Source organism: Myotis nattereri, assembly GCF_964212035.1.
Source record: "Myotis nattereri genome assembly, chromosome: 1".
In the NCBI taxonomy this organism is placed as follows: Eukaryota; Metazoa; Chordata; class Mammalia; order Chiroptera; family Vespertilionidae; genus Myotis; species Myotis nattereri.
The window spans coordinates 200,766,401-200,778,560 of record NC_138075.1 but is presented as its reverse complement, the minus strand read 5'-3'; the positions used below and the strand labels follow the sequence as shown (position 1 = coordinate 200,778,560).

At 38.5% G+C, this 12,160-nt stretch overlaps 1 protein-coding gene across 1 annotated transcript in view; it reads right to left on the bottom strand.

The window, feature by feature from the left end:
• FRYL (FRY like transcription coactivator) overlaps positions 1–12,160 on the bottom strand; it is a 245,410-nt gene that overhangs the window by 63,993 nt on the left and 169,257 nt on the right. The window contains exons 27-35 of the mRNA XM_081097652.1: positions 11,905–11,996; positions 9,271–9,443; positions 7,612–7,772; positions 6,932–7,042; positions 5,950–6,104; positions 5,281–5,380; positions 3,747–3,915; positions 1,375–1,634; positions 283–423 (exon numbers count right to left, since the gene is read on the bottom strand). Of these exons, the coding sequence (XP_080953778.1) occupies positions 283–423; positions 1,375–1,634; positions 3,747–3,915; positions 5,281–5,380; positions 5,950–6,104; positions 6,932–7,042; positions 7,612–7,772; positions 9,271–9,443; positions 11,905–11,996 (1,362 nt within the window). The remainder of the gene's footprint in view (positions 1–282; positions 424–1,374; positions 1,635–3,746; positions 3,916–5,280; positions 5,381–5,949; positions 6,105–6,931; positions 7,043–7,611; positions 7,773–9,270; positions 9,444–11,904; positions 11,997–12,160) is intronic.

Here is a 12,160-nt window from a genome sequence, read left to right as displayed (position 1 = left end):
GACTTTATTACATTACTGATTTATTCATTAAGTAAATAAAATCTGTACCAGCCATCAGATTATAATGCCCAGAACCCTGCAGAGCCTCTGGCCAGCAATAAGAGCACCTGGCTGATAATATTTGTTAAATAAATCAGTGAGCAAACCCACGTGCTATTTCCTGACTGTCCTTTGCCTGGCCCTGCTTTGCCTCTGCTGGTCTACTGATGCCTATACTCTGACTGGACACGACACCATGAACTTTTTTTTTTTTTTAAGTTAAATATCAACTTGAATACATACGTAAGGCAAGAGGCTTGGCTCACTATTCACTCCACAAATGCTGATCAAAAAGTGCAAAATTATTTTCAGGTTTTTTGGCCAGCCATCTGCAAGTGTGGTCCACACGTTCTCCATCTCCGACCAGGCCAGCTCGTCGCCATACTAGGTGCAGGAAACACAACATGTATTTCAGTAAAGGCTGTCTACCTTGTAGCAAACTTGTCACGTCATGAAATATCGGAAAACAATGGTTTTACAGGAAGCTTTCCCATACTTCAGAGGAATAATCATTTCTTTCAACAAATCTATACATAAATACCATGACAGTCATGAGCCACGTAACATTTCAGTCAACGACAGATTATACAAGCAATGGTAGTCCCAGAAGATTACATGGGAGCCAAAAATTCCTATTGTCTAGCAATGTCATGTCATAACATCATAGCACAACACATTACTCATGTGTTTGAGGTAATGCTGGTGTTTGCCAGTCGTACAGAAGTATCGCACATACAATTGTGTATCGTACATGATACTTGACAATGATGATAAACAGTTATGTTATTGGTTGAAAATACAGCATATTCTTTCTACTTATTAAAAAATAAAAAGTCCGGCACAAAACAATATGCTGTGTTATGCCAGCAACAGCCTCATATATCTAGTGTTTACCGCATCTCCTGACTGCATCACTTTCTTTTGAACTGGATTTAATCTTGTGGTGTTCTGTACAGTACATGCTGTTCAGGCTTGTAGCCTCGGAGCCAGGGACTACACTATACAGCTGTGTGTGTGGGGGGCTGTACCACCTGCACTCTATGACATTCATAAACGAAGAAACTGCCTAACAGTGAATTCCTCCGAACACATCCCTGCCATGAAGGGGCACCGGACTGTAATTACATGATTTTAGATGCACCCCGCCCCCCCCCCGCCCCCCCCTGCACAGAAGATATTTTATATCTAATGAGAAGTTTATTTTAGAGAAAGGAATTTATAATGCATATATGTTCGATTATCACAGGATTATCTAATCTCCTCATCTACTTCTAACCTCGTTTACTCCTCCTAATGAACACAGTAATTCTGTGCAGCAGTTCAAACCCATTGTACCTTCGCTGTCATGTACATCAGGTTGTTCAAAACCATGGCAGTGGCTTGTGGGGACCCCCAGCCTTCTCCTCGTAACCAGCGCCTGCTAGTCACCATGACTTCTCGGTCTTTTAAGGAGTCATCTTCGTCATCATCGTGTCGCCTCGCTGTGGGCAAAGGTTTTAAATCTACCAACTCGATGTTGTTCATCCACGGCAGCAGGTAGTGCAGCATGACTTGCCTTCCAGCAGGGTGAGCTGTCTGAATTCTCTGGCTTATCTCTATAGTTACAAACAAGCCAAAAGAAAGGGGACATTTGTAATACTTTCAACAATTAAGTAAAAAAAAAAAAAAAAAGGCAAACAAACAAAAACAAAGCCAAAAGAGGGAACACCTGGAATAACTTTACTTTTAAAGAATAGGAAGCCAAATTTTATTCACTGCATTTGAGAATTATGAAAACAGTAATTTGAGAATTACTGTTTCTCCTTTTCATAAATCTGACCTCGATGACATCATAAAGAAAATTAACAGCTAACAAATATCACATTCTTACTTTTTATATAAAATGCCATTGGTGGTCAAGATAAATATACATTTGCACACCATGGTGAGACTGTAAAATGGTGCAACCACCATGGAACAGTGTAAGGGCTCCTCAAAAAAGTGAAAAAAGAACTACCACATGATCTGGCAATCCTGCTTCTGGGTATATACCCAACACAGGGTCTCAAAAAGATATCTGCATATCCATGTTCACAGCTGCACTATTCACAAGATCGATTCGATTCCCAGTCAAGGCACATGCCTGGGTTGCGGGCTCGATCCTCAGTGTGGGGCATGCAGAAGGCAGCTGATCAATGATTTGCTCTCATCATTGATGTTTCTCTCTCTCTCTCTCTCTCTCTCTCTCTCTCTCTCTCTCTCTCTCATTATCTATCTCTTCTGCTCAGAAATCCATTAAAAACAAATTTAAAAAGAAGAGGCATGATCCCTGTCATTTACCCGTGTAAACCAAACAGGGAAATTGACGAAGAACTGAATGTTAGGAGAATGTAAGTTATTTCCCCACTCAGGTAATTAAGTGTGGGAAACAAACCATTTCCACTGCTGAAATAGGCACCGTGGAGGCCACTCAGCCTTGAGCCTGAATGAAAGAAAAGACCACAGCGGACCCTGCCACCCCCGGATACCAGGTATGGTGCATGTGCAGTACCCGGATGAGAACAAGATCTTGCTGCAGGTGGAACGCAGAAAACTAGCTGAGTGTCTTTTGTGTTATAATTTGAACTTTTCAGTTAAAGGGTAAAGTATTATGGGGGCATTTACAATAGTGCGTTCTTTAGGTAGAAGATTAAACCAGATGGACCTCAAATTTTCCTAAAGCTGAGTCCAGGGGGACCCAGATAGGTAGGACCCTGATGTTATAGAAACCTTGGCAGGATTATTTGTAAAGAAAGCTGGAACAGAGAGCAATGCAGGACCTTCCCCTATGACTAGGAGCTTTACCTAGAGCAGTGGTCGGCAAACTCATTAGTCAACAGAGCCAAATATCAACAGTACAACGATTGAAATTTCTTTTGAGAGCCAAATTTTTTAAACTTAAACTATATAGGTAGGTACATTGTTATTAAGTTAATTAGGGTACTCCTAAGGCTTAGGAAGAGCCACACTCAAGGGGCCAAAGAGCCGCATGTGGCTCATGAGCCACAGTTTGCCGACCACTGAGCTAGAGAAAGAAACCTGTATCGTTGCCTCTGCATTATTTTAGAATATGTGCTGCTGAAGCAAGCACAATCCCTGCATTATTTTAAAGACAGGCGAGTATACAGATAAAACACACACTAGAAGATTCAGTAAGTTCGAGGTCTATTAAAGAAATATGTATTTTTAAATTTAATCCTCACTTGAGGATATGCTTAGAGAGGAAGGGAGAGAGGGAAAAAGAGAAATGTCGATGTGAGAGAGAAATATTGAGGAGTTGCCTTCTGTACTTGTCCCAACAGGGGACTGAAACCACAACCCAAGTATGTGCAGAGATGGAGAATCGAACCGGCAACCTTTCAGTACACAGGATGACACTCATTATTTCTGGTCGGGCAAAAGGTATTTTTAAAACTACATGTGAAGACCCCTTTACATTTTTGTTTGTTTTTTCCTGCAGTGGAGTGAAGAAGGGAGGAAAAAGTGAGAAAAGTGAGAGGTCCTGTAATAAGATACCTAAATATCATGATAGATCAGTATTAAGAGTTCTTATAAGAGAAAAAAATTCTCTATGTAAATACATGTTTGGATTCAACCTCAACTTTCATATATTTAAAATCTCCTAAAACTAGTATTTCAGAAATGATTGCTAAAAAAGAAAAAACTACTAACCAGTTCAATGATCATACCTGAGAATATGGCGAGAGTCAGCTCAGGATATGCCCTTGCTAGTTCCTCAGACAGCTGATAATATGAGACAGAATACAGATGTGGCAGAGGAGACAGCTGGCTGAGCACTCCATCTGTTCTCTGAACCTCCAATTTGTGAGCATAGCGAAACATCTTCGGTTCCAGGATCTGCGGGGATGTAATGCCATCAATTTAAAATGTTATGGGTCTTCCACATTTCAACTATAATTAAAATATATATATATCCTCCCAAGAAATATTCCAGTTTAAAAATTACATAGTTACATAGATTGTAAAAATACTTCACATGTTAATTTCAAATACCAAGAAATGTTTGCAAAAGACGTGTAACTATGTACAAGGCATTGCACTCCTTGTGTTTAATGGCAATGCTTTGGGTTAGTAGCACAGTTTGAAAATAACTTCAGCAACTTAATATAAAATTACTTAAAAAAGACATACCACTTTCCAGGTCAAATATGTGACTATATAAAACAAGTGTAAGTGAAAATAAAATCTTCAAACAGAATTTGGTTAATCACACATTAAATATGGAATATAAACTAAAAATTCTTTTGATGTTACACTATGTAAAGAGCTACACTACTGAACTTTCTTCTTTTATTTTTTTATTTTAACAAGTGCAGTTTATTTATTTTTTATTGTTTAAAGAATTACAAATAGTAGTACATATGTCTCTTTTTTCCCCCATTGAACTTTCTTCTTTTAAATTTTATTTCTCACTTACAGTTTACAATAAACATTATTTTGCATTAGTTTCTGGTGTACAGCATAGTGGTCAGACCATCACACACTTTATAAAGTGGTCCCCCCGATATTTTAAGTATCCACCTGGCACCGTATATAGTTATGACAACACTGTTTACTATATTCCCTATGCTTTAGAACCCCGTGACTATTTTGTAACCACCAATTAGTACTTCTTACTCCCTTCACCTTTTTCACCCAGCCCCCTTGAACTTTCTTAATTAAAGACATTAGGGTGTAATTCAAGCCCTTTGGAAAAATCAACATCTCCTTGAACCCCATTCTGAACCCTTGATTGAGTAAAGAACCTCAATCTATTATCCATTAGTTGAGCACTGTATAATAATGATGCATCCATGCTTGGCAAGTTAATTTTCTAGGTTATATTTCTCAGCCCAATAAAGGAAAATTATACAAGGTTATCATAAAAGAGCTAATTACTTTTCACTTGGTTCTCAAAAAAAAAAAAATTCAACTCAGTTTTATCTGAACAGAAATAGTTACACACATACATAGGCCCTAACCACTCAATTTTTATCAGCACTGGCGCACACACAAGTGTGTGTGGGGTAACATATAATCCCTCTACAACTTAAACGACCCATATTATCTTTGCCTTCTATTTCAAATGATCCTCAGGAATTGATTCTAGAGTTTGCTATTAAAAATTAAGCGGGATATCAGTATACTTTCAAGGCAAGAAGAGACGGATGCGCTTTATTAGGTGCCGAGTAAAAAGATTTTCATTCACATTTGTTTACAAACCTGTAAGAGTTGCATAGCAACTTCATAGATACTTCGAGAAGAATCAGCTGCTTTAAACAGTATCAGATTTAGGAGCATCACTGTGTCACACTGATAATCCCTAGGGACAAATTCCACATGTTAGGAATGTAATATTTAGCAGCCTTCACACAAGCTAATACACATGGTATACCAGGGCCAGAAGGCAGGCACGCAGCAGCCAAACCCAAGAGGTGACTGGGTGGTTATTGTGTTTTTGTTTTGTTTTGTTTTTAAATATATTTTATTGATTTTTTACAGAGAGGAAGGGAGAGAGACAGAGAGCCAGAAACATCGATGAGAGAGAAAGATCGATCAGCTGCCTCCTGCACATCTCCTACTGGGGATGTGCCTGCAACCCAGGCACATGCCCCTGACTGGAATCGAACCCGGGACCCCTCTGTCCGCAAGCCGACGCTCTACCCACTGAGCCAAACCGGTTTCGGCTTTTTGTTGTTTTTTTAAGGTTAAAAGGTAAAACAACAAATGCATGATGATCATTATCCTTATTTTGGATAATTTCTGATAGAGCTTAAGAAAATACTGGTTTCTGAATTCAAATGGAAATATTTCTAAATTAGTATTTCTGAATTCAAATGGAAATATTTTCTTAAGAAAAACTAAATTGTAAAGAAACAGGCCTGGGAGTACCTGTTCTGGAAAACGTTAGCGATGGCCTTAAAGCAGCCGGCAGCCACCCGCCTGGAGCCCGTGTAACACCGATCCACTGCCCAGTACATCAGGTTGCTCTGGTCCGGGTTCAGCTCCAGCAGTAATGTCACTGCTTCACAGCCCAACTGATGAACCTACGGAAAGGTCACAAAATCGCCCAGGACAGAGAGAGTCGTATACGATTCAACGGTCTGCTTCTCTGCATTTTACTCAAACGTCACGCATGTACTTATTGCATTTAACACAACACTCAGTCTCTTTTCTTCCAACTCCTTCTCATTTTATCCAGCCCCTAGAAAAAGCGACCTGGATCCATGAACCGTGGGCCCCGGCATGTCCCCAAGATGCTGAGCAGGACAGCTCCCTCCTCCCACAGAGCCCACAGGCCGTGGGTGAACGTGGCAGTGACGCAGCGCTGTCAGCAAAGTGAGCTTTTACCCTCCCCAGTTATTTTTATCAAGCTTTATTCTTGTTTTTGGTAACCCAATAGAAAAATTACTCTGAGGGGAAAATACGTAAGTTCTGCCTTAAACTGTGACGCCTGTGCGCGTGTGCCACGAGAGTGCGAAGGGCACAGGGTCCAGAGGGCAAGAAAGAATGATTAATTGGAGGGTGGTCAAAAACAAGAAATTAAACACAGCAAATAACAGTTCCTCCGTGGAGTGCAATGTGTCCTACATTAATACTTTATTTGTAGACTTAGAACCCTATTGTGAGATGTATACACACTACTGTATTAATCCTGTAACATAAAAGGGAAATGACCACGAGCAAGGAGTGTGTAATAAATAAGAATTAGAAATTTTAGATGATGGCATCCTATTTAATGTACAGAGTATGTTTTCTGCATGTAATTCTAACCTATCTTATTTTAAAAACGACTTGTTTTTAGTGGGCCATACAATAATTCCAGATAATGCAATGACAATTATGAAATGCTAAGGGAATTACCGATAATTACCTTTTTGTCCAGAGAGTCCAAAATGTTATCCAACCATTTGTACAAATAGCCATCTGATGAGAGTCCTACATTATCTGCAACAGGGCCACAACATAGCACAGCAGACATAGCCTTCAAACAATAATATTAGAATTACATTTAAAACATTTCGCAGGTAACGTGGGGTTGTTTAATGAGAAGAGGCAGCCTATTTTCACTCATGCTTATGTAGCTACAACACCTTTCTGTCTTTACAAAGAAAAGCACAATAGCGATTTTTGAAACTAAGTAATTTATTATGAGTAGTAGGTATCATGGTACCAAATTAGACATGGAGTTTGAACAGTACCGGAAAAGAAGCAAAAAAACCCCAAAACAAAACAAACAAACAAAAAAAAAACAAGCAAGAGAAAGCACTTAAGTAAGGAAAAAAATAGGCATTTCTTTTAGGAGATCCTCAGCTCTTTAAGACAATGGAATTCAAAATTTGGGGTAGATTCTGAAGGTTCTTACATTGTACTGTATTTTATGCATTTAAATAAACTTACAGTACAAAAATACAGCAAGCAAATATATACATTCTAATACTCTCAGGTACTCAGGAGAAATCCCTACCCTTTTTATAACACTAGACATTGAGACAAAAATTTTAACTACACTCCTAACATAAGGAAAAAGCAATCAGATTTCTAAGTAAATACCTTTAGTGCACAGTACTGATGTCTGTTAATTTGCATATTTCTGTCACTGTATCTGTCCAGGGGAGTAAACATGATGCTAAAAGGGCCTGCCCAGTGACTGAACAGCATGAACAGACTGTGCCGAAGGCTCTGCTGAGGGAAAATGCTTCTTCTCTGGTGCACTGTAAAGGACACAGACGGAGAAAGTCATTTCCATTTCTTTCACTTTAAAGTGCATTTCAACTTGTTTGTTATTCAATACGTAACATTGTAAAACAGAAATGTTTTCATTTTGACGTAACGAAAACCTCTCTAGTGACAAATCGTTTACACAGAGGTGAGTGACAGCCCCGAGGTCGCAGCCTGTCACCGGGGCTTGCGTTACGGGGGGGATGGGAGGGGGGAGGGAAACGCCTGCCGCCCCTAGGCTGCTGCTGGCTCCATGGTGAGCTTGGCCAGGGCATTAGCAACACACACACACCTCTGACCTTGGTTGGTTGGTCTCGCTCATGAGAGAGCTTTGGACTACAGACGTTATTTTAAAACTGCATGTTTTCAGCGGTGCAGCTGTGTTTATGAAAGAATCCTCACGTCGCCGCTTTATATACAAAACAAATAAAAGGGGGGCTGATCTAAGCACAGCGCGCCGCCTGCTGCCTCTTGCTGTTGGCACCAGAGGGAAGACAACATAATCTGAAAACCACTGGTTGAGAGGCAGGCGCTCCCAGGATTCTTTCCATTTTAAAATCCCATTCGACCAGTTCTCGGCAGCGGTCTGTCTTGAGGAAATGCAACCGTGTCATCACGAATCAATGTGGAAGTTGCAGATAAGTGTTTAGCAATTGATTAAATTATACCTGTACATTAGTGAGCTTCAGGTCAGAAAATTTAGAGGGGGAAAAAGTGCTCCTTTCCTCTTAACAGCATCATTTGCCCCAAAAGTTCAAAGTAGGTTTCCTGCACTTGAAAATAATATACCTAAAGAAGTTCGTACAGGACCCTTTTACAAAAACACAACTGTGCTCTTACTTTAAAAGCCAACTGTTCGCATATACTTTTTAAGGAAACCTTAATTTTTTTCCAGAAACAAAAAGAAACATTTGTATTTACATTGTATGCTAAAGGCTATAGTTACATTTTTGTCTTTCACTTGTAAAATATTTATAACTTTTTGAAATGAAATTGCATGTATCCATATTCCTAGTGCCTCAACCAGTACCCGGCATATAATATGTGGTCAATTACAGGCACGTATGTGTTAAATGAATCATTCAGTTAACACTGTATCCTTGTACTTTATGTCTATGGCCCATATCCTCTCCATTATTCAAAAGTATCTTGTTAATTCTATCCTCAATTATCATTTAGGGCGGTATGCTCTTGGCTCTTGCATCTAGAACAAGTTTGTCCAAAGAGCTTATTTTATTGATTTTTTTTTCTTTCACATTTCTGCATTGCTGTCTTGATCGTTGAAAATCTATGCTGGGTTGCTTTTTTAAAATTTCTAATCACTGATAGTGATTCAAAAGCAAAACACTCTTGCCATTCATGGAATACTGACACAATTACCCAGTATACTCACAAGTTGCTTCATCAACTTAGATTACAGAACTTGAGGGGAAGAATAAATATGGTGGTCCCTTAATATTCAACAGTGGTCTAAGAAACTAAAATTCGTACCTGGAACATTCTGAATGATATTCGCCACTAAGGCACTAAAATGGCATCGTATATCCTTCAGTGTGTCAGAGTCTTTTTCATTTTCTGCTTCCAGGAGTTGTCTAGTTAAATCTACATACTCCAATAAAGTGTTGTTGAGGAAATGTGTTTCATTATCAAGGCCACCGCTTGCACTGAAAATATTCAAGAAAATAAGTGATAAAGAAAATGTGATTTCAAACTATAAATGTAAATCAAAACAAATTCCAAGTAATCAAAATTGGAACTCTGCATGCTCATGGTAGCATGCAACTCAATACACAAAAGTTAAATGAATGTGTGCTTGGCTTACTTAGATATAAAAATAAATGGCGCTTCTTGCAGTTGGCTCCATAGCTCAGAGGTTATGTAAAAATAAAAGGTGCTTCTTAATCAAGGAACTACTACTGCAATTTATATTACTCAGTCCCATATCTAACTTGAATCAACTATTCTGAGTGCTAAGTGTTATTCCCTCTCCATCAAAATATACAGCTTTCAAAGTAAGGAAATAAGGAGGCATACGGGATAGGGAGGACCAATTTAGAAAGGAAGGAAGAGGAAAGACTAGTTCTAACCAGTCTCATAGTTGCTATGCATATTCATATTATACCTTTAGCACAACTCTAGGACAAGTCTTATTTGGGATATAAAAATATAAGGGAATTCAAGTAACAGTGCTGGTTTTCAAATCTCCTGTCTAGCCCCATGGAGCTGCCTCGAGAATCTCTGCAATAAGATTCTCTTTGAGGCGAAGGCTCTGGTACTTAGAACCCATCGGTGGAAGAGGGTCATCTGGTTGGAGTCAGAAGTCTTGATTCCACTCTTGTTCCATCAGTTATTAAGCCTGAGATTAGTATCTGCTTCAGAGCAGTTGATTGGGAATATAACTGACATCATATATGAAAGGCCCAATGAACTATAAGTGCTACATAAATGATTAGCTATGACGTTTACATTTATTTTGGTCAGCTTTTCTGTGTTATACTTGAAAAGTACATCTGAGATATGTGATTTTAAAAATAATTTTTTACTAGTGAATAGCTTCTAATAAACATCTACATTACAGGGTAGGACAAAAGTAGGCTTACAGTTGTTCATATGAAAACAACACATTGATAAATAATAATACAAGAATAAATTCTATGTTCTGCATATTCACAACTGTTAACCTATTTTGCCCACCCTGTATATTGAATGAATTCATGATGAAAATCTTTCCTTTATTCTGTCAATGAGTGTTTAAACTCCAGGCCATGCCTTATTGGTGAATGAGAAACTAATTTAGCAGATTGCAACCTGGCCCAGAATCCAGTGATTTAAGAAATATTCACTGAGTTACCTACAATGTACATAGGATCAATTAGGTCAACAAAACAAGTATCCCTACCTTCTTGACATTGAGAATTCACCTTTTTGACTTAGTCAAGGAAATAAAAAGCCAGTCATACAATAGTGTTATATTCGTTTCTCTTTAAAAAAATAAAACAAAGCAAACAACTATGTTCAAAACCATTACTGCTCAACAATGAGTACAGCTTTCGCAGTTAAATTTTAAGTAAGCCAACATCTTGCAGTTCCCAAACAGTATCTATCATTCAAAGATTGTTCATTCATTAACACACATTAAAAGCAACCAAAGGAGAAGAAAGATGATTCAGATGTGTATTAGGTTAATTTTATGCATCAAGCCTAGCAAGTTTCAAGTTTACTTTTTTCTAACTTGGACTGCTTTATTTTTGAGGGGGGCAGAAAACAGAATGTTTCTTTTTTCTTTCTTTCCATTTTCTGTAAAAGAATGGTGAACCAAGGGTTTAAATTCTCATTGATTAAAGCTCTATTTTAAAAGCACTTGTCAAAAGCATACTCAGAAATAAGGAGGATAAATGCTGAAGTAACAATCCTACACCTGCTTGATTATTAAGACCTTCACCATCTCTTTTGAGTTACCTTTTTTGGGAAATGGTCAGATGCATATTTTTCTCTTTCAACGACCAGGCAACACCATTACCTCCTAAGAAATAGTTATTTCTCAACACTAAGCTGACGAAATTCTCCGCCAGGGGCTGCTCTTAGTGTCCAGATGCCTCTAGTCCAGCAACAACCCCAGGCTTTATGTTTTCATAGGTGAGGGGTGAAAACAGTTACAAATTATGTTTGTAGATTTCATATTTCCCCCCAGCAAGATAGATTAACAGTTGAATGGAATAAATATGCAAACTTTATTATGTGGCACCTTTAAATGCGTGATTTTTACAAATCTAGAAGAAAGAGATCTTAAAAATGAGGTAAGAAATAGTTAAATCAGTAATAATAAAAAAAAAGAGGCTACTGCCCACTTGCCTGGGTTACTACATTCCAACAAATATCAAGATCATAGGAACATGATATCCAATTTTTACCTCAAAGCAAACTAGCGCTAATGTTAGATTTCGAAATACATTTTTTAGCCATTAGCTAATTTCTTGGATGCAGCTTTGACTTTGCTAAGTAATGTTTACAAGTAATGCAGACAGGGTTTTTGGGTGCACAGGTGTTTTTCTGTTAGGTTTCATGAGAGAAAAAATATGTTCCCTAATTATTTCAAAGTTTAAAAGAGCAAAATCGGGCACTGACCTGTGACTAATGACACCAGCATCTGCCAGCAGCTCGAATATCCGCACCAGCTGTACTCGCAAAATGTCTCGACGCCTGCGCCGTTTCATATTCTATTCCAAGGATACAAAGATATCAATTAAAGATCCTTTGGGGAAATTTATCAAAAGCCTTGCAAAGGTGTGACTTGCAAAGAATACTGCGAATGCCTTAGAGCAGCGGTTCTCAACCTGTGGGTCGCGACCCCTTTGGGGGTCCAACGACCCTTTCATAGGGG